Source organism: Scyliorhinus canicula, chromosome 12 (assembly GCF_902713615.1).
Source record: "Scyliorhinus canicula chromosome 12, sScyCan1.1, whole genome shotgun sequence".
Lineage (NCBI taxonomy): Eukaryota > Metazoa > Chordata > Chondrichthyes > Carcharhiniformes > Scyliorhinidae > Scyliorhinus > Scyliorhinus canicula.
Window position 1 is genome coordinate 157089099 of NC_052157.1, and position 23389 is coordinate 157112487.

Consider the following 23389-nt stretch of genomic DNA (forward strand, 5'->3'; position numbering starts at 1 on the left):
GAGGTGCAGCCCTGCAAACCATGTCCACATGTTTTGGGCATGCCTGGAGCTTAGTGTTCTGGCAAGGGTTCGCGAGGGCAACGTCCCAGGTGCTGAACACACGGGTGTTGCCGAGTCCAGAGATAGCGATGTTTGGACTGTCAGAAGACTCGGGAGTTCAGGGGGCGAAAGAGGCCGACGTCTTGGCCGTTGCCTCCCTAGTAGCCCGGAGACGGATTTTATTAATGTGGAGGGACTCGAAGCCCTCGAGTGTAGAGACTTGGGTTACTGACATGGCTGGGTTTCTCAGCCTTGAGAAATTAAAGTTTGCCTTAAGAGGGTCTACGCTAGGGTTCTCTCGGAGGTGGCAGCCGTTCGTCGACTTTCTCGGAGAAAATTAAAATGTCAGTGGCAATCGCTCATGAGTGTTGTATCCATTCTAAGATTTTGTGATTAAATTCCCAACATGTCTATCTAACCTGCGTGATTTGTCTTTGTTTCCAGGAGTGCATTCTTAAAAAGGAATTCACCAACACAATAATAAGGGCTTTATCCTAGGAATCAGTTACCTGTAGAAATGCAAGAAAGACTTCATCTGAAGCTCATTATTATTTTGCAGAAGACAAAAAGTACCTGTAGAAGAGTGACTGGGATCGAAATGTGTCATAGAGGAGAAGAGTGGAGGCTGTTAGAAACGTAAGCAACCAACCACACTGTAATATAGAGCGGCGCTCCTAAAAAGTAAAATAAGCAGAAGTCACTTTGAGTCTGAATTTGCACAATTAAAGAAAATCATCACATATCGTTGTCATCACAGTAAATATTGCAAACTATAGGATGATTGTGCAATAATGTTCATCAGATTCTGTGCCAGTAGCAAGTGTGTACCCAGGTGGTACATCCACTTGCTACTGGCACAGAATCTGATGAACATTATTGCACAATCATAATGTGAGGCATTTCTGTTGGAGCTACTGACTTGTCCGATTTTACCTGGCTCAGTGCATTTACTAATTGAGTCACTGCAACAGCCTTGGAATAAACTTCTACGTGAATATTGACCACTTATGCAAGGGATATGTTGGAGACTCATCCAGTTAGGAGCCAATGTCTTCAGGAGAAGAGGGAGGAAAACTGGCAAAATGTTTTGAAATAAAAGAAACCTACCTGGAGGAAGACCTGATTTAAAATAATCTTGTTTGCATAAAGGAAAGTTATGCACAGTCCAACACCGACTGCAATACCTAACAGAACAAAACATATTTGTGATTGACTGGAGTGGAATTTTGTTAACAAAAAAAAACAAATTTCGCTAAAGTGGAGAAGGGCAAATATTTATCTGAACTGTGACGTAAATCCAAACACCAGAAGGGGCACACCTGGATATTTGGCCACCTCAGCTGTTTTGAGTTACGGTGTTTAAATGGTATAATAGGCAAGATATTAAACCAAGATCCTCTCAGATGGATGCAAACGGCTTTATTTTGAAGGGGAATTCGCACTGGTGTCCTGGCCAATATTAATCCCTCAACCAATATCTCTGAAAGAAACCCATCTGGTTCACAAATGCTTTTTAGGGAAGGAACTCTGCTGTCCTTAGCTGGTCTGGTCTACATGTGACTCCAGACCCACAGCAATGTGGACGATTCTTAAATGCCCTCTGAAATGGTCTATCTAGCCACTCTGTTCAAGGGCAGTTTGAAATGGGACATAAACACGGCCCAGCCAGAGACACTCCATCCAATTTTTTTTTAAAAACCTACTTATCAATAACCTTCTCAGTTATAGGACGCCAAATGACTCCAACCTTATTACAACTTGATTCAAACATCGGCAAAAGAGCTGAACTCAAGCAGGGGGGCAAAAGTAACTGCCCTTGACATCAGGGCAACATTTGATTGAGTGTGGCATCAAGGGGTCCTAACAAAACTGAAGGCAATGGGAATCGGGGGGGGGGGGGGGGGGGGGGGGGGGGACGGGGGGGGGGGACTCTCCATTGGTTAGTCATACCTACCACAAAAGGACATGGTTGTGGTGATTGGAGGTCAATCAGCTCAGTCCCAGGACATCACTGCAGGAGCTCCTCACATGGTGTCCTAGGTCCAACCATCTTCAGCCATTTCAATGATCTTTTCTCCATCGTAAGTTTAGAAGTGGGGATATTTGCTGATGATTGCACAACGTTTAGCACCATTCGTGACCTCCCATACAGTCAGTGTCTACATCTAGCAAGCCCTGGACTATGTTTAAACTTGGACTGATAAGTGGCAAGTTACATTCGCACCACACAAGTACTAGGCAACGGCCATCTCTAACAAATGAGAATCTAACCATTTTCCCTTAACATTCAATGGCATTATCATTGCCAAATCCTCTACTATCAACATCCTGGGGATTACCATTGACCAGTAAGTAACTCAACTCGATCAGCCATATAAATACTGTGGCTGCAAAAACAGATCAACGGTTGGGAACTCATCTCCTGAATCTCCAAAGCCTGTTCACCACCTAAAAGGCACAAGTCAGAAGTGTGATGGTATACTCTCCACTTGCCGAATAAGTGCAGTTCCAACACTCTAAGCTCAACACCATCCAGAATAAAGTAGCTGCTGGATCTGCACCCCATCCACCAACTTAAATATTCATTCCTTCCATGCTGTAGCAGTAGTGTGTGTAGTGTATTGTGCAGAACTGACACTAGGGGCACAGAGGATCAAAAACTAACAAGAGCTTTATTTACTATTACGATCCCAGACCCCAACAGGTGCTAAGATACCAGATAAAAACCCCAATGTCTTATTTAATTTGTAAGACTCTGGGGAAAGAATACTTCACTCTAGGAATGATTCCACACACAGATAGGGATATGGTATACTAAAACAAACATTATTACTAACACAAGATCAAACAAGAAAATAGCTTATATGCTCAACAATGTCAATGAAACATCAACTCCTAACTGCTAATTTTTAGCTCTCAGGTCAAAATCCACTTGTAAATACCGTTAGCCAACCCAGGAATACTTACTTGCTGTAAAGAGATGTATTGGATAAACTGCTTTGAGAAAGAGAAATCCTTCAAGAACCAGCATGTAGATTCTTACCTGTGCCATCTATGGTTTAACCTGCCAGCCTGTTCAGGAACTGCTATTCTGTTCTCAAGCAAATTATTTTTTGAACTAAAACTTTGAGAGAAACTGCTGGTCTGCTCACATCACAATCTTTAACAGAACTCAACACTTGAAACTCAACAACTGACTGTTTCAGCCCCTGGCACCTCCCATTAACTACATCATTAAACACAATGTCTCTAATTATCTACTCCCCAGGGAACGTTCTTCATATACATAAAATTCCATTAGCCCAACTTTTACAATGTTTTAAATATCTATAGAACCACAGAAGGAGACTATTCAGCCCATCGAGTCTGTATCGAAGGAGTACCCTCCTAGGCCCATTCCTGTATCACCACCTAATCTGCACATCCCTGGACACGAAGGGCCAATTTAGCATGGCCAATACAATACGCCAAATCAGCACATCTTTGGACTGAGAGAGGAAACAGGAGCACCCAGAGGAAACCCACACAGACATGGGGAGAATGTGCAAACTCCACACAGTCACCCAACGTCGGAATTGAACCGCGTTCCCTAGTGCTGTGAGGTGGCAATGCTAACCTCTGAGCCACTATACCACCCCAAATCCCTTGTAGCCAAAGTTTGTCTCGTAAACCAGGATTTAAAAAAGAAACGTTACTGCAGTGCTACATACTAACCTCGGCTTTTAACCCTTACTGCACTAAATACATATAATACAAGCTATTTGAAATTCCTACATTCATCATATCACAAGGTTTGTTCACTACAGGCTACTTCTTCACTTTGGAAGTTTCCTGCGCTAGCCACTCACGGCGTCACTTCCGTACTCATAACATTTCCTCCCCCACTTTAATTTCAAACGTCCCCAACAATTTCAAACAAGTGAAACATGAACAATAAGTCAAGCGGTTTGGAGGTCGTCATTTTCGGTACAGTTGACGGTGAATCTCTGGCATCTGCTTTGCTGCACTAGTTGTAACCTCTGGCATTTTTGTCTTTGCGCACGTCATCAGTGGTCATCTTGATCAGTGTTGATGTTGACTCATGTGCTTGGTTTGAAGGTGAAGTATTGTCTTTGCGAACAGTGACCGTCAGTGTCAGGGTTGTAGGAAGGGTCAAGTCAGGATGTCAGTAGGTTCCATTGCAGCCGGATCGGTTCTCCTCGCCAACAGCTGGTCCACATGCCTCCTCCAGTCTGGACGGTATACGAGACAGGTCCAGTATGGGCAAGGATGTGGCTGGAACCCATTTTCCTCCTGTGGAGTAATTCCTGGCTAATACTCCTCGTCGCTAGTGGGAGACCCAATGTTTTGCTTTACCTCCCCGCCATTCTATCTGTCCTTGTTGTTTCTGTTGACTGACTTATTTTGTTTTCAGAGGTTTCAACAAGTCTAATGTCGAACGTAGCTGTCTCTTCATCATTAGTAATGCAGGAGCGGTTCTAGTTGTTGAATGAGCAGTATTCGTATACACTAGTAGGAATTGATTAAGGTGTTTGATCAGTGAACCTTGTTCCTTGGATGCTTCATGGTTTGAACGAAATGTTCTACTAGTCTATTTGCATGGTGCAGACCAAATATGTTGAATCCTCCTTCTCTTTCAAGACTTACAAACTCTTGGAAGACAAATCGAGATCCGTTTACCAATTGGTCAGGAAGTTCAAACATACTAAAGACTTCTCCGAGCCTCTCAAATCATCTTTTCTGATGAAGTTGACTTCATTATGGAGACTTACAGCTGCTTTGAATGAGCATCGTCCATTACCAAGAACATATGTCCTTCTATCTAAAAGGTCATGCAAAGTAGACGTGCACCCGTTACCAAGCCTCCTCCAGCCATTCCCAATGATGCAGCAGTGCTGGCGGTGGCAGGTTTTGTATCTTCACACATGAAGAACACGTTCCAGCGTTCTCTTCAATCTCAATATCCATTCGAGGCCACCAGAAATAACTCCTCACTATTACTTTCATGCGCACAATTCTGCAATGGCTTTGTGCAGTTTTAACACGCCTCATCTTTTCATTGGTGGCGGAATGATTACTCTGAGCCCCCAAAGACAACATTCTGACTGTACAGATAGCTCCAATCTTTTCGTGGAGTATGGTTTGAAGTCAGGTTTTAGTTCGGAGGTCTTGCCTTGTAGCACCATATCCATTACTTCGGAGATCAGAGAGTTTCGGATCACTCAGTGTACTTCTTCACTGGTGTACTGTCTGCCTGTTGTTAAACTAGAAGATACTTCAGCTCGAGTAATTTGACACTTCCGCTCGAGTAATTTGACAAACTACTTGGTACTGGTAATCATGAAAGTCCATCTGCAATACAATGGAGACTGGATTGTCGATACCTGATGGTATAGGTTTGTGCAAACAAAAGCAATGCCCATCTCTGCATGCCACATGCTGCAAGTGAAGGAATTCCTGTGAGCTCCAAAAATTGTCATTTATGGTTGATGGTCCGTCAACCGTGTCAACTTCCTTCCATACAGGAATTGGTGGAATCTCTTTATCCAAAGATAACCATCAAGGTTTCCCTTTCGATTTGTGCGTAGTTACTGTCAGCTTTTCTCAATGTTTGAGATGCAACGGCAATGGGTCTTTCTTCACCCAATAGCATGATGTGGGATACCACTGCTCCAACACCAGAAGGAGAAGCGCCACACAACTGTAGGATTGAAATGCACAAGGACTTCAGATTTGAGCAAAGCTTCGTTGGTTTGCACAAAGTGAGTATTTGCACATTCAAAGTATCGGCTTGCATCATTGACTTTGTCTATATATGTGGTTGTGGAACCCACCTCTTCACTCACCTGATGAAGGAGCTGCACTCTGAAGCTAATGATTCGAAACAAACCTGTTGGACTTTAACCTGGTGTTGTAAGACTTCTTACTGTGCGTTGCCAAATTTAGAATAAATCTTCCATAATAGTTCAACAATCCTAGGAGGGATCACAACTGGTTAACGCTCTGAGGTGCAGGCACCAAGGTGATAACCGTGGCATTCGGAAGACGCAGAGTTCACACGTCCTTGCAGACTCTCAGCCCATAGTCACCCAATCCCAGAAGAGTGGCATTCAAATTCTGAAGATGTTCCCCTTTGTCTTTTCCAGTGTCTTGGATGTCATCCAGATAGCACATGACTCTGCTTAGTCCACTCAGGATCTCATCCACTGCCCTTTGAAACAATGCCAGAGCTGATATGATGCCAAACGGTAATCGCAGTACTGAAACAAACCTTAATGTGTCACAATTGCCAGAAGTTCCAATGACTTCTGGTCTACATTCATCTGTATGCATGCCTGGCTCAGGTCAATTTTGCTAATATGTCAGCCTCCCACTAATTCTACAAACAGGTCAATGTGGGGTTGTGAGTATTGTTCCACACACACTGGATTAAAGGTGACTTTGAGGTCTCAGCAAATCCATACGGATCCACCCTTTTTGATGGTTTCAAGACTCCCATCTACACCAGTCGTTCCAAGTCAGCCTCCACTTTCAGCCTGATAGCATAAGGTACTACTTTCAAGCATTTTGCTTGGCTTCCTCCTTTAACCTTCAATTTAATTGTGATGTCTTTCATACGCCCCAGTTCGCCATCAAAAACAACAGTGTGCTCTTTTGGAATTGAAAGGTCAGAATCTTCATTAGTCATCAGACTGACTTCAACCCAGTTCAGTCAAATCTTTCCCAACCATGTTTGACCCAATGTTGGATAATTGCCCTTTACTACATGCAAAGACAAATCTGCTGTTTGCACAGCTATGTCAATGCAGCCCGTCGATGGAACCACTTCACCAGTGTGTGACTTCAATGCTATTCTTGAAGGTTTCAAGGAAATGTCTCTGAGCTTTTCCTTAGTCTTGGGTACCAGTGACCTGCTTCCCCGGTGTCGACTTCCATCCTTACTGGCTATCCATCCAGTAGTGGTGTGACCCAGTATCTATTTGTAGCATCAGCAATGGCTAGCACATTCAGTAACAATTCGTCTTCAGACTGAGAGTCCCCTACTTTCGCTCAACCCTTCAGCTCAGCTGGAGCACTTATTTTGTTCTGTTTACATGCGGTTTTGGTTCACTCTTGCTACTTACTATTTTTGCTCGTGGCGTGCTTTTTCTTCTCGCAGGTACACTCTATATGATCGCCGTTTCCCTCAGGTTCTGCATATTATATCCTTGTACCAGCATTCCGCAACGGGATGTCCTGGCTTCGTACATCAATGACATGTAGGAGTTTTAAAACTCTGGTGTTGATTCAGCTGACAATTTTTGTAATCGAGTATTCAAACTCAGCTGCTGAGCTCCTTTCGCAGGCAACTCCATTGAAACAGCAATTTCCATGGCCTTTTTTCACAGTAAGGTTACTCTCAGTTAGCAACCGTTTCTATATTGCCTCATTTTGCAGACCAATCTGTCCTGAATTGCATCATTCAGCACATCACCTAACTCACAGTACTCTGCAAGTCGTTTTAATACAGACATGAATTGCACAATTGATTTCCCTGCTTCTTGCTGTCTACTGTGGAATCTGAAGCACTCTGCCATCACCAAAGGCTTTGATGGTAGTGTGGTTGTAGGATCTCAAAGTCATCAAGGCCAATTTCTGTGATGTGTATTATGGAGAACTGACGCTAGAGAGCACAGTGGGTCAAAAACTAATGGAACTTTATTTGGAAGGGGTGTTCGCTACAAGCTGCTTCTTTACTCTGGCAGTTTCCCACTTCCGGTGATAACACATTAATATACAATATTTACTGCAGCGAAGACTCAATCTAAGTACATAACGGTGTGTACCATCTACAAGATGTAGAGCAGCAACTCCCCAAGGTCCCATTTGATATCACCTTCAAAATCATGACCTCTACCACCTAGAAAGACAGGGCAGCAGATGCAGGAGAAGACCGCCACATCCAAGTTTCCTTCCAGGACACACACTTGGAACTGTATCACCATTCCTTCATTGTCACTGGGTCAAAATTCTGGAACTCCCAACAGCACCTTGGGTGTAACTACACCACATGGACTGCAGCAGTTCAAGTGGCTCACCAGCACTTTGTTTTGAAAATTTAGAGTACCCAATTATTTTTTTCCAATTAAGGGACAATTTAGCGTGGCCAATCCACCTACCCTGCACATCTTTGGGCTGTGGGGGTGAGACCATGCAGACGTGGGGAGAATGTGCAAACTCCACACGGACAGTGACCCGGGGCTGGGATCGAACCTGGGTCCTCGGTGTCATGAGTCAGCAGTGCTAACCACTGCACCACCGTGCCACCTATCACCACTTTCTTACGGGCAATTTGGGAAGGGCAACAAATGCTGACCTAGCCAGTGATGCCCACATTACTTGAACAAATAAAACTTAAAAACCCACTCAAGACTGCTTGCTACCTTTGAACATACAACTGAAGCAGCAAAATTCTGGAATTCTGCAAGCTTTTTCTTGACTCTCCAGTAGGAAAGCTGATTTAAATTTGAGTCTGTGAATAACAGCCTGTTGATTTATGTAATTGTAAAGAGGAATTTGTGGTGCTGTACATTCGGGAATGCTGCGCCATCAATTGTAAGTCTATAGAAAATATTTTGCTGAAGTTCCAACAAACCGGTTCATTTGTGTTATTGAACCACTACTTAAGCAACCAGCTGAATTCACCATCATTACCAACAACCAAAATCAGATGCATTGAAAATGTTTGATGGTGCAGAATATAGAAACGTACAATACCCATGTAGATCAGAAAGTCTCTGCTGGAGGGTCTTGCAGACGACACAAAGGTTGATGGAATTGCGGATAGCGACGAGGGCTGTCAGAGGATACAGCAGAATTTAGATTGTTTGGAGACTTGGGCGGTGAGATGGCAGATGGAGTTTAATCCGGACAAATGTGAGAATGCATTTTGGAAGGTCTAATGCAGGCAGGGAATATACAGTGAATGGTAGAACCCTCAAGAGTATCGACAGTCAGAGAGATCTAGGTGTACAGGTCCACAGGTCACTGAAAGGAGCAATGCAGGTGGAGAAGGTAGTCAAGAAGGCATAGGGCATGCTTGCCTTCATTGGCCGGGGCATTGAGTATAAGAATTGGCAAGTCATGTTGCAGCTGCATAGAACCTTAGTTAGGCCACACTTGGAATATAGTGTTCAATTCTGGTCACCACACTACCAGAAGGATGTGAAGGCTTTAGAGAGGGTGCAGAAGAGATTTACCAGGATGTTGCCTGGTATGGAGGGCATTAGCTATGAGGAGCGGTGAATAAACTTGGTTTGTTCTCACTGGAACAACGGAGATTGGGGGCGACCTCATAGAGGTCTACAAAATTATGAGGGGCATAGACAGAGTGGATAGTCAGAGGCTTTTTCTCAGGGTAGAGGGGTCAATTACTAGGGGGCATAGGTTTAAGGTGTGAGTGGCGAGGTTTAGAGGAGATGCACGAGGCAAGTTTTGTTTTCTAAACAGAGGGTAGTGGGTGCCTGGAACTCATTGCTGGAGGAGGTGGTGGAAGCAGGGACGATAGTGACATTTAAGGGGCATCTTGACAAATACATGAATAGGATGGGAATAGAGGGATACGGATCCTGGAAGTGTAGAAGATTTTAATTTAGACAGGCAGCATGGTCAGCGCGTGCTTGGAGGGCCGAAGGACCTGCTCCTGTGCTGTACTTTTCTTTGTTCTTTGTTGTTTGTTTGTCTTGCTCCTTTATCTCAATTTAATGACCGTTGCTGGAAAGAGCCAGGGGTCTTATTATTTATTCCTTGCTCAAAAGTGACTGACTGTGAATGCTGACTTGTATATAAAGAACAGCCACTTGCAAAGGCACCAGAAGATGCCCAGTACCCTAGCAGAGGATAAAATGTGTAAAAAGGAGCAAATATCAGAATCATTCAAAATATGTCTCTTCTAATGTTAAACCTCAGTGGTTTCAGTGACAATTGTTGTTATTCAAAATACAGACAATGCTTATACTTTGTGATTTAGTAGCCTTCCACTTATTACTGCGATCTGAGAGTTTAAGTAGCTATCGGCTTGCTTAAAGCAGAGCAGGGTGTTAACAGGTAACAATTTAGAGGTAAAAGTAGCATAATTTCAATTCAATTCTGGGGGAAAATGAGCAGGAATTTTAAAAGTAGCCTTTACCAAAAGAGGGGCACTGGCTGACGACACATCTCCAGAGCATATACTGATTTCCCCCCCGCCTCAGTTTGCTCTCCTCTTCTCCTGAAGGCATCAGCTCTTCTTGAGACTCAGCTCCATTGGTGCTTTCTGAACTCTCACGTCTACTAAGTGGGCATTCTTCAGGTAGGAGGCTAAACAGTGAATGTTGGGAAACTATATAAACATGGAGCATCACTGTCGAACAACCACACGGATTCAAAAATGTGTTTGTTGATATGGGCAAGTATTAGGATGGGAATCATGGTTGTTTCATTGCTTCCCAAGCCCAGGAGATGAAAATAAATTGTAGCAGTCCTACTGGTTCCCCAGGTGAGATAAGCTAATTTAGTGTTACGTGGCAATTGAAACAGCTGTCTGTGCAGCTCCATTTCACACTGTGAAACTCTCTACTAACCAAAAATATCACCTGAGGACAGTTTCAGGATGTGTGTTACAAACTGCCTTCAGAATATTTTTTAAGTTTCAGAAAAGTTACACGCCCCGATAACCCTCAAAGGGTCCAGCCATCTGACTCCGGGGGGCCTCAGTGGTGGCCAAGTCAAGATTGGGGGTCTCGGCGGTGCCCACGCCGAAGTGAGCCGCCGTGCGCATGCGCGGCCTGGACAGCGGGATGCCGCCGGCAGCCAGAGCTGCGGGATGCATACCAGGGCCCTACTAGCCCCCTGGAAAATGGAGAATCACCAGGACTTTCGAGAATCCCGGCCCTGGTGTCCCACTCCAAGGAATAACTTTGGAATCTCAGTTTAATAAATAATTTCAATATTAATAAGCAATTCATAAAAAATGTTGCTCATACCTAATGCATGCTGGAAAACCAGTTTGGCACAAATGATAAGAATGTACGGGAGACTCTTCTGAAGCCATAGAAAGATGTACCGAAGCTCTGAAATTGAACTGGTGGGTTCTCTGTCATCTAGTTCAGACCTTTCTCCAGCAGGACCCTCTGCCCTGGCATGAGAATGCGAGTGCGAATGAGAGTGTGAATGAGAAGAAGTTGAGTGCTGAGCACCTGCCCCAAGTCTGCTGCTCTGGTCTTCAGGTGCATCCACCTGGATTTGAACTTCCCCTTCTTTGGTGGAAGGATGTGGCATGTTCTCTGGAGTCCTAACAAATAAAACAGGACGCGAATCCATGCTTTCCCCTACAGTTCCATTTAAAGGCTGCGTGTGGTCATGGCTGTTGATGTCTGTGTGTACAATGACAAATTCCTTCTGCATTTCAGATCCTCTTCCCTCTTGGCTGTTTAAGATCCCTGATCTGCACAGTGTTCCAGAGCTCTGTCCCAAACGTCTCCTATACCATGAAAAAAAATCAAAACAGCACATTAGATCCAACATTGGAAATCATTCTGCAATTCATCACAGAAGAGGTACTTATGGATAAAATTCTCCCCTTCATCTCCTTAGTTTCTGCTGCTTAGAGAACAGGCATCTTCCCACTTAGGCTGCCAGCTGGCTTCTAGGAAGACAACTCTGGCATAGCTTGTCCCGATTACAGTCACAGAGAAGAATAGGACACCATGTTGCATCCATCCATGCTATTTAGAACTGCTAAATGTTGCACATTATCTATGTAAAATCGATACAAACGTGACTATCTTTTTATGCTGGGGATCCTTGCTCCAGTGATGAGCAACCAGTTCCCACAAAATAATCTGGGCTCTACTTGGTAGATTTCATAGAATTTACAGTGCCGGAGGCCATTCAGCCCATCCAGGTCTCCACCGGTCCTCACAAAGAGCACCCCACTCAAGCCCACGTATCTACCCTAAACCCGTAACCCAGAAACCCCCACTTAACCTTTTTTGGACACACAGAGCAATTTAGCATGGCCAATCCACCTAACCCGCACATCTTTGGATTGTGGGAGGAAACCAGAGCACCTGGAGGAAACCCATGCAGACATGGGGAGAACGTGCAGACTCCGCACAGACAGTGACCCAAGCTGGGATCGAACCTGGGACCCTCGAGCTGTGAAGCGACTGTGCTAACCACTATGCTACCGTGCTGCCAATTCGTGAAAGACCATACTTCCATTCAAGGATTCCTCTTTTTAGTACTGTAAACACATTATTTTCAAACACATCATCTGGCATTGGCAATTTTGGCTCAGGAAGGTAGCACTCTCAGCTGATTCAGAACAGGTTGCTCTCAGGTCATCTAAAGCTCTTTAAGCCAATTAAGCATTTTGGAAGCACAGTCGTCATTGTAATGTTGGAAATGCAGCAATCAGTTATGCAGACAGCAAGCTCCCATATACGGAAATGTGAGAAATAGCCAAATAATCCATTTCTGCAATGTTGATTAAGGGATAGATATTGGCCAGGGCACCGGATATAACATTTGTCTCTTTTTGAAATAACGTCATGGGATCTCTTACATCTGTCCGAGAGGGTTTAAGGTGGGGAAGGTAAAGTCGCCATAGTCCCAAATGATTGCTTTCCCCTTTGAGGGGGGAGAGCTGACTGGTGGTGGTTTAACCAGAGGATCACCACACCTCAGGTACGGAGCAATGTTGAGAAGCCGGGGCCTTCGTGAATAACCTCAGCCGGTGCAGGAAATGAACGCACGCCGCTGCAGCACGAATAAGCTATCCAGCCCGCTTAACATCTCATTCGAAAGACTCTGACTGTTCAGTGTTCCCTCAGCACTGCAGCTGTAAATTTTTAATTGTAGATTTTTATGCTCAAATTTTAGAATGATTGAAAGCCAACTCCAGATCAGATAGCCTAGACTGACACTTTAGTGCAGTACTGATGAAGTTGCTTCACAGCTCCAGGGTCCCAGGTTCGATTCCGGCTTGGACAACTGTCCGTGCGGAGTTTGCACGTCCCCCTGTGTCTGCATGGGTTTCCTCCCACAAGTGAAATGAATGAAATGAAAATCGCTTGTCAAAAGTAGGCTTCAAATGAAGTTACTGTGAAAAGGCCCTAGTCGTCACATTCCAGCGCCTGTTCGGGGAGGCTGGTGCAGGAATCGAACCGTGCTGCTGGCCTGCTTTAAAAGCCAGTGATTTAGCCCTGTGCTAAACCAGTCCCGAAAGACGTGCTTGTTGGGTCAATTGGACATTCTGAATTCTCCCTCAGTGTACCCGAACAGGCGCCGGGGTGTGGCGACTGCGGGATTTTCACAGTAACTTCATTGCAGCATTAGTGTAAGCCTACTTGTGACAATGAAGATTTAAAAAAAAATTTCGAGTACCAAATCCATTTTTTCCAATTAAGGGGCAATTTATCAGGGCCAATCCACTTACCTCTTTTTGAAATAATGCCATTGGATCTTTTAGATCTGTCCGAGAGGGTTTAAGTTAGGGAAGGTAAAGTTGTCATAGTCCTAAATGATTGCTTCCCCTTTGAGGGGGAGAGCTGACTGGTGGTGGCTTACCCGGAGGGTCACCACACCTCAGGTGTGGGGCAATGTTGAGAAGACAGGTCTTCATGAATAATCTTAGCCAGTGCAGGCAATGAACCCATACTGCTGCAGCACGAATCAGCTATCCAGCCCACTGAGATAAATTGGTCAGAGAGGAGATACGGTGGCATTATTTCAAAAAGAGGTAGGTGGACTGGTCCCGATAAATTGTCCACATCTTTGGGTTGTGGGGCCAAAACCCACACAAACACGGGGAGAATGTGCCAACTCCACAATGAGTGACCCAGAGCCAGGATCGAACCTGGGACCTCGGCGTCGTGAGGCAGCAGGGCTAACCTACTGCGTCACCCTGCTGCTCTGACAATAAAGATTATTATTGAAAACTTTTCAGTTGCTGGGGGGGGGGGGGGGGGACTCGCTGAACGCAAACTTGCTGCCAGATTTCACTGCGTAGCAACAGTCACTCTTGCAAAAGTAGTTAACTGCCTGTATGCAGGCGTTGGGGCGTCGAGGACTTGACTGCAGACGCGCGACTTTCTTTCTTTGCGTGCAATATAAGTGTGGGGGTGAAGTCTGCAGTTGCATGTCCTCGAAGGCCCCCCGAGTTAGTTGACTGCAACCGAAAGTGAAGGAACTCGGTCCCAACAACGGGGCAGGGGGAAGCGAATGAAAATCCCGCACCTTCCCGAATTACCCCGGTTATTTTGTTTAATACTTGAGTTCCGGGGTTTGTACCTGTCATTCTGAGGCCGGTGTTTCATGCTGGAAAGGGTCCAGCGCCGCCCGGCCGGCTCGCCCCGCCCGCTCTCCGCCTCCCTCAGCCCCCGACGGCCATCTTCCCCGGCGAGCGTCACAAACGAGCTCGGGTGAGAGGTCACATCTGCTTTCCTCCACACGCGTATATTTTAAAAAGGAACGCGGACCGACTTCACCCGGAGGCGCGGGGAAAACATTTTTTGCTTTCCCCCCCCTCTCTCGGGTTTGTTAATTTGAAAAACAAAACGGCCAACCGTCCGGCGGCGTGGTGACGTTCGGCGGCCCGGTGACGTTTGACGTCGGCGGAGACGTACAACGTCGCTTGGTCGCCACGGCAACGGGCCCCAACAAGGCCTGGCGCGCTGCGGCCAACAGGTAAATATTTGAAACGAAAGGGAAAATGCTGGAAAATCTCAGCAAGTCTGGCAGCATCTGTAGGGAGAGCAAAGAGCTAACGTTTCGAGTCCGATGACTCTTTGTCAAAGCCGGTAAATATTTGAACCCGCCGCCTTTGGGCTCCGGGGTTTTACCGTTGATCCGTCCTCTGAATTTCCTGGATTTTCCAAAGTGTTTTCTGTCTGTTGTGTCCTGTCCAAGCGCCTGCGTTCCTTTCAGACTCGCCTTCCTCAGCAGGGGGAGGAGGGGGTTTAAATGGGGGAATTAAAATGTCCACTTGCCCCCATGGTGCCCAATTCAGCGCCAATGTGTTGCCAGGTACGTCCACCGCACGGTCCAGTCTCATCATCTTATCATCTTTTCTGCGTACAGCTTTGACATCTTTTTTTAAAACTCCCTTTACGCAATGGGCAAGTGAGTCTAGAGCCAAAGGGACACAGTTTCACAGTATGAAGAATCTCAAAGGAGGTCATTTGGCCCATCGAGTCTGCCCCGTCCCTTTGAAAGACCACCCTTCCTAGGTCCTATCTCCCACCCTGTCACATCATGGTGGCACAGTGGTTATCACTGTTGCTTCACAGCTCCAGGCTCTCAAGTGCGATTTCCAGCTTGGGTCATTTGCCTGTGCGGTGTCTGCACGTTCTCCCCCTGTTCTGCGTGGGTTTCCTCCGGGTGCTCCGGTTTCCTCCCATAGTACAAAGATGTGCATGTTAGGTGCATTGGTCATGCTAAATTGCCCTTTGTATTCAAAAAGATTAGGTGGGGTTACGGGGAAAGGGTGGAGGTGTGAGCTTAAGTAGGGTGCTCTTTCCAAGGGACGGTGTAGTCTCGATAGCCTTTCTGCACTTAGAACATAGAACACTACAGCGCAGTACGGGCCCTTCGGCCCTCGATGTTGCGCCAACCTGTGAAACCATCTGAAGCCTATCAGACCGACACTATTCCATTTTCATCCATATGTCTATCCAGTGAATCAATGCTCTGATTCTCAGGGGCAATTTAGCATATCCAATCCACCTAACCTGCCCATCTTTGGACTATGGGAGGAAACCGGAACACCCGGAGGAAACCACGCAGGCGTGGGGAGAAAGTGCAACCTCCACACATGCAGTGGCCCGAGGCCCGAATTGAACCTGGGTCCCTGGTGCTATGAGGCAGCAGTGCTAACCACTGCCCCCCCCCCCCCCGCCCAGTTCAGGCCAGTGAAGAACGAGTTGAGGGTGGGAGTTCTTCACTCCGAGAGGGTGGCGAATCTTTGGAATTCTCTACCCCAAAGGGCTGTGGAAGATCAATCATTGAGATCAGGGTCCATAGATTTCTGGACACTAATGGCATCGGGAGGAATGGGGATTGCTCAGCAAAGTGGCGTTGAGGTACATGATGATCTAACTGAGTGGTGGAGCAGGCTTCATGGGCCCAATTGCCTTCCCCTGTTCCTAGGTTCCTAAATTGTTGTTTGTTACTTGGCAAGGTTTCCCACTGTAGTCTTACCAAGGAGTTTCACAGGTGATACGGAACATATTGTTGCATTTCCAGGGCGGCATGTAGGCACAGTGGTTAGCACAGCTGCCTCACAGCGCCAGAGACCTGGGTGATTGTGTGGAGTTTGCACATTCTCCCCGTGTCTGCGTGGGTTTTCTCTGGGTTCTCTGGTTTGCTCCCACAGTCCAAAGATGTGCAGGTTAGGTATACTGGCCAGTCAAAATTCTCCCTAAGTGTCCAAAAGGTTAGGTGGGGCTGCGGGGGTTTGGGCTTGGGTAGGATGGTCTTTCACAGGGTCGGTGCAGACTTGATGGGCCAAATGGCCTACTTCTGCACTGTAGGGATTCTATGATTTTCTGTTTCTGAGTTGTGTACGTCACTTTTTTGGGAAGCGAAGCAATTTTTCCTACCAAACTTCTTGCACGCTTTCTTAAAATGTATTTTCAAATTTATATTTTCCCTATTTCCAGAGGCATAGACTGCTTGCTGGACTTTGATTCCATGGCATGCTGCTCAAACATCAGTTTTTGTGCATAGACCTGCACACTGAATGTCAACCATATATTAGGGCTATATATTCTGGGGATGGGACAATTGGGCGCGGCCGTTTGGACGCAGCCGTTTGGGCGCCATGGGACAATTGGGCGCAGCCAATTTGGCGCGGCCGTTTGGGCGCAGACGACAGAAAACCTTAAATTAGTTCATTTAGTTTAGTTCATTTGGTGATTATGAGCAAGGCTCCTCAAGTACTCAAATTTTCAAATATAAGAACACTTTCATGTATTCTTTTATCTTTATTGTAAATTAAAAACCTTAAATTAGTTCATTTAGTTAAAAACCTTAAATTAGTTCATTTAGTTAAAAACCTTAAATTAGTTCATTTAGTTAAAAACTAAAGTTAAAAAACCTTTAGTTTAGTTCATTTGGTAATTATGAGCAAGGCTCCTCAAGTACTCGATAGCATCCATGTTTTCAAATTTAAGAACAGTTTCATGTATTCTTTTATCTGCATCTCTATACTTTTTTAGTTTTTGTGGCGGTTCATGGCCGGCTAGTAACCTTTCATAATATGCATCTCTACCTTTCTGTACTTTACGCAGGCCATCAATTAGTTTCCATATGGTGGGATGATGCATGCCAAGTTCATATTTCAATCGACGGTGGGCTGCCTCCGCATTATTGTTTGTGCGGTCTTCCCCGTTTAATGTTCTCTGATAAAGGTTCCAAATCTCAGGGCGAAATAAAGGTGTTCGCCTACCATTTCCTCGTCTGTTCAGACGACCAACATATGTATCTTCAAACCAGTTCAGTAAATCTTGAAGTTCTTGCGGCAGTTGGGTCGCTAAAGCATCCAGATATTCATCGATTTTGTTCAAAGGGACGAAGGCAATGGCAATAATCATTTTAGCTTTTAACGCGAAATCTGGATCAGTGTTATACAAACTACGGAACCCCATACTAGCTAGATGTTTTTGCATATTTTGAGCTAAATGAAAAAAACATCCTTTTATTTGAACATCAGGGAATATGTCTTTCATAGCACTGTGCGCAGCTTGTTCATAATCACAGACGATTGAACTGGGTTTCAAGTTGGGTTCGATTTCTTTCAATAATGCGAACATTCTCGTATATGTGGTGCATTGCTTGTTGGGCAAAAGAGCATAAACCGTAGGAGTAACTCCTCCGTGTTTTTTTACCATAATTACATATATCTGAGAAAAGAGGCTGGGAGCAATACTGAATGTGCCATCTGCAAACCACATATCAGATGTCAATAAGTGCTGTAGCCAGCTCTGTCTTCCGAAGATTAATATCCGGTCGTGACCTGGTCCGCTATCACAAAGTAAAAATTTTTCTTCCACTCCTGGTTGAGGGACATATATCCTGTAGCATTCTGGCACAATCAATTGTTGTAAATCACTTGGATTGGTGGGGGCGTTCAATACATAATTACGCTTTCTGCTTATCATTCTCCTCAAAGCAGATATATTAGGAATGGCTGGTAGACTAGCTTGGGATATGTCTGTCAAACATTCATTAACAACTACAGTCGGTGCCTCAAGGGTTTCCTGTGCTCTCTTTTTTATTTTAGTTTTCACGAGTGCAACCTCTACTTGTGCAGCAGAAGCATCATGCGAATGGCTGTTCAGCTGCCTCACCACGTTTGCAGCTTTAGTATGGAGACGTGCTTTGCACCAGTTTTTTTGCTCACAACGCCAAAATTTCACTTCGCTGTCACCTTTGCTTGTTTTGTCAAAGACGTAAAGGAATCCGTTATGAACAAATTTTTCTTTACCACGTTTCGTTGATACTGCCTCAGCCATCATATGGGTATGCGAATTGGTTTAGTTACAAAATATATAAAAAGATGGTGATAGAACGCACCAGCACCCAACTCAACGCACCCGCACCAGCAGCCAACTCAACTGAGGCTAATTCACAAATAAAGAAATGTTATTTTGGTGCCAAAACGTCAATAATGCCAATATATAACGCCAATATATAAACAGATGGTGATAGAACGCACCAGCACCCAACTCAACGCACCCGCACCAGCCAACTCACCTGAGGCTAATAATAAAGAAATGTTATTTTGGCGCCAAAACGTCCGGCGCCAAAACAGCCGGCGCCAAAACGGGTTGGCGCCAAAACGGCCGCGCCCAAATGGCTGCGCCAAAAAGTACCTAACCCATATATTCTAAACCTAATCTAGGGACACGCGCGCACTAACCTACAAGTCTGCAGACTGAACTCTGAACCAGACTGAACACTGAACAGGAAGGGAAGCGCTGCTTGATACAATCTGCCAGTCTTTCAGTCTTAAAACGTGCAGAATGTACATTAGATTACCCTGGAAGGGCAAGGTATCTCACTAACAGGATGCCTCCATCAAGCAAAAAGGACGTCTGCTGATCACGCAAGTGAGTAATGTAGTACATTAATTTCAGTGCCAACATGATGCTAGGCATGTGGGCCGTACGTCCCAAAGACTGGTGGATTGTATCAAACAGCAAGTTCTTACCGCTGTTCGTAATGGGCAAAATAAGAAGTCTTACAACACCAGGTTAAAGTCCAACAGGCTTATTTGGAACCACTAGCTTTCGGAGCGTAGCTCCTTCATCAGGTGAGTGAAAAGGTAGGTTCCACAAATATATATAGACAAAGTCAATGATGCAAGATGATACTTTGAATGTGAGTCTTTGCAGGTAATTAAGTCTTTACAAGTCAAGATGGTGCGACTGGAGAGAGGGATTATCGCAGGTTGAAGAGGTGTGAATTGTCTAAAGCCAGATGGCGGGGGGTTAATGTAGTGAGACATGAATCCAAGGTCCCGCTTGAGGCCGTTGAGGCAATGGGCAAGGTACAGACTTTACCCAACCAGCTTTTGCGATTGGACAATATTTGCAAAATGGTGTGTTAAAAATTACGCTCACTACCAATTTAAGATTGTCAGTCGGACTCGCCTTGTGGCGCATTTGTGTGAACTGTAAACTTCATATACTAATATGCAGGGCCCTGTTCTTTTCTGACAGAAAGAATTTGTCCACACATTTCGCCTATTTCAGCTAAATAAAATACGAGATAATCATTTACTGGTTCATTCCTCAGGGCAATACCTTGGCTAGTCAAAGTCAAGCTGTCTGGTTTAATATTCAAACAAAGCTTGGCAGTTAATTGTCAGTCACTATCTACTGGAGCAGTCTCCATGGCAATGCTTCGATCAATCAGAGTCCATTTGCCAACCAATCAACGCTCTTTCCTGATACAGTGTAAAGTTGTTGTTTCCCCAACTTTGGGTTTGTTGCAATTTTCCTCACGACTGTAAGGTGAAAAACTTAAACAAAATGTCTGTTTTCATTAATACTTAAGTTCTGTACTACCAAATTATTAAATTACCATTTATTTGAGGTACTATACAACTATGAACCTGAGCCAAAGCACAGTGGTTAACTCTGCTGCCTAACAGCGCCAGGGACCTAGGTTCTTGCTCTTTAGTGTCCAGGGATGTGCAGGATAGGGATGGGGGGGGGGGGGTTGAGTGCTCATTTGAACGGGCGGTGCAGACTCGACGGGCTGACTGGTCCCCTTCTGCACTGTAGAGATTCTATGAATCTAAAATACATTGATTTTGAGAAATAAAATTGTTTTAATTGACTTTTCATAATTTCTGTATTATTTCTAAAGACAATCTTTGTTTCCGAGGTGACATTTATTTTCAGGATTTACGGAATAACATTTATTAAAACTAAACTAACTTGTCAGTAGGTTATTGTTTATATTGCAGCTGACAGGACTTCAAAAATAATTGATGGCAGATATATATTTCAAGAAGTCCTGAATATCATCTGGGGTCTACGATGAATTACTGTCCCTTCAAGGTGGATTGGCTGGACTCCAGTCTCCAGGAGACGTTATTGCCTGGGAAACCATGGCACCAGGTGAGCACAGATTTCATCTTTCAGAAACCTCTAAAGCATGAAAGGAACAGTCATAGGGATGAATATGCTGGGTTCACATCTGGGTGCATGGTGAAAGCTGGAAACCCCTGCCATTTGGAGTATCTGCACGTAAAGGAATCAAATTAAATGTAGGGAAATCAGGTGGGCTCCTTTATAGAGTGCTCTATGATGATTTCCTGGTAATTTGCCACACCCGGGCAATCTGGTGTATTTGGTGGTTTGTCCAGGAATATCTCCCCCCATATATTGATCATCTGTCTATACAAAGGTTGAACGCATCCATCAATACCTTCAGTATAATTAAGAAAAAGATCGGAGAGCAGTTTCTTTCTGAAATGCAACCAGATGTTTAAAACACCTTCTAATCTGAAACTCTTGCTCAATAGACAGCCTTTGGATGGCACCTTAAAGAGACAGGCCAAGGATAAACGCAGCTCCACTTCAGGTGCAGAGTAGTAATAGATTGTGCACTACAGGCTGTGGTGCTTTTATAAACCAGCATGTTATTCAACTTCCCATGAACAAAGTTGCAGGAGATCTGTCAGTGCATTCCGTTTCTATAATAACTTTGGCACCAGAGTATGATATATTTTAATACGAAAGAATCCAACCATCTCTACATGTCAATCAATGGCTTAACCTTCACTGGATCTCCCACTGACAACATCTTGGGGGATTAGTATTGACCAGAAACTGAACTGGACAAGAACACATCAAAAGCTGGGAATTCTGTGATGAGTAACTCAACTCCTGTCTCTTCAAAATTTGTCCACCAAATACAAGGTACAAGTCAGGAGCATGCTGGAACACTCCTGTTTGAATGAGTGCAGCTCCAACAACACTCAAGAAGCTCAACATCATCCAGAACAAAGCAGATTACTTGATTGGCACCCCATCCAACAACTTTAACATTCACTCCTTCCACCAATGCACAATGTCAGCCGTGTGTACTGTCTACAAGATACAATGCACCAAGGCTCCTTCAAAAACATTGACCATTTTTAAAAAGTAATTTCTAAAGATGACCATTTGAGTGTGAGGGGGTCCAATTTCTCTCTCTCTCTCTCTCTCACCATCTGAGTGTGAGAGAGTCAAATCTCTCTCTTCTCTTCTCCCTAATTGCTGATCCTGCCTATCCCCAGTAATGTTTCACCCTCTTGTTCATCATGAATCTATCTACCTATGCCTTGAATTCATTCAGAGACTCTGCTTCCACTGTCTTTTGAGGCAGGGAGTTCCAAAGACTCCGAGAAAGGCATTCTTCCCATCTCTGTCTTAAACTCCCCCCCCCCCCCTTTCACACACTCCCCCTCTCTCATACACTCCCCCTTCTCTCACACATCCCCGCCCTCTCTCACACATTCCCTCCTCCCCTCACACATCCGCCCTCTCACATCCCCCCTCATACTCACTCTCCCCCTCTCTCACACTCACTCTCCCCCTCTCTCACACTCACTCTCCCCCTCTCTCACACTCACTCTCCTCCCCTCTCACACTCACACTCCCCCTCTCCCACACTCACTCACCCTCTCTCTCACTTACACTCGCCCTCTCTCTCACTTACACCCCCTCTCTCACATTCCCCTCCTGTCTCTCAGTCCCCCTCTCTCACACTTCCCCCCTCTCTCTCTCTCTTCCCCTCTCTCTCTCACATACACTGACCCTCTCGAACACCCCCCACCCCCCAGATAAGCTTAGATCTTTGTTAGGCAAGAAAATCAATCTACCTCCACCCACAATGCCCACATCCCAATAAAAATAATACATTTTAAAATTTAAAGCTTTATTCTAAAACAGCATTTACTTTTAAGTTTGTGTAAATATCCAACAGGAAATTTGGTGGCAGTTCTCCCAATTTCCTGTTGGAACTTTAGTGACAAGTTACTAGAAGCATTAGAAAAACAGTTTATACCATTTCTTCTTGTTTTCTGCTGATGTTACCCCAGGAGATGCCCATGGATCTAATCAAGGTGTCGAAATACAAGAGGTTTTATAAAATAAATAATGTGAAACAGTTACACTTGCAGAAGACACAGGTTTTAGATACTGTAATTGGCAAATAAATCAGAGGGGACATGAGAAATTTTTATATGCAATGAGTTGTAATGACGTGGAATGCACTGCTGGCAGTGGTGGATTCAATAGTAACTTTCAAAAGCAGATTCAATATATACTTCAATTGGAATCATTGCAGGGCTATGGGGAATGAGCAGGGGAGTTGAACTTATTGGATAGCTCTTTCAAAGAGCCGCACAGGCAAGATGTGCTAAGTGGCCTCCTGGGCTATATAATTCTGCACCACCTTATCCGTCCAGCTTGTGAACTACCTTTTTCCACCACTAGGGGTACTATTGTTTCTTCAATGCAATGTGATGAATGCCGTCAGTGACTAACTGTAATTTGCAAAGTAAATACTTTACTTAGGCACCCTAACTGAGAGGGGAAAAAAGCACTTTGTTTTCTCATTTACATTGCACAATTAAATCCGATTGATTCTAGAATTTTCATTTCAATATCCTATCCGAAGATAATTTTTAAATTAAAAGGTCTTCCTGGTGTAAGACCCAAATAGGTATTTCACTAGGTTTGCTCACGCCTCTCGATCTGCTGTCAAGAAAGTGGCTGTGGACGATTCCATGGTATAGTTTAATAAACGTGCAGAGTATTCTCCGAGCCAA

General features: G+C 44.7%; 2 protein-coding genes across 11 annotated transcripts in view; one reads left to right on the forward strand and one right to left on the reverse strand.

The window, feature by feature from the left end:
- rnft1 (ring finger protein, transmembrane 1) overlaps positions 1-14501 on the reverse strand; it is a 38479-nt gene extending 23978 nt beyond the window's left edge. Inside the window, exons 1-4 of the mRNA XM_038814672.1 lie at positions 14353-14501; positions 11043-11539; positions 1147-1223; positions 613-713 (exon numbers count right to left, since the gene is read on the reverse strand). Of these exons, the coding sequence (XP_038670600.1) occupies positions 613-713; positions 1147-1223; positions 11043-11539; positions 14353-14378 (701 nt within the window). The 5' untranslated portion in view covers positions 14379-14501. The remainder of the gene's footprint in view (positions 1-612; positions 714-1146; positions 1224-11042; positions 11540-14352) is intronic.
- Positions 14502-14711: 210 nt separating this feature from the next.
- Positions 14712-23389, forward strand: part of LOC119975116 — a 142386-nt gene continuing 133708 nt past the window's right edge. For 2 of the 10 annotated variants that reach the window (XM_038814662.1, XM_038814668.1), the window contains exon 1: positions 20405-20690. In XM_038814662.1, the coding sequence (XP_038670590.1) occupies positions 20610-20690 (81 nt within the window). In that variant the 5' untranslated portion in view covers positions 20405-20609. Of the gene's footprint in view, positions 14749-14824; positions 14862-20385; positions 20691-23389 lie in introns of those variants that run through there. The other 8 variants (XM_038814663.1, XM_038814665.1, XM_038814664.1 and 5 more) reach the window with 8 other exon arrangements.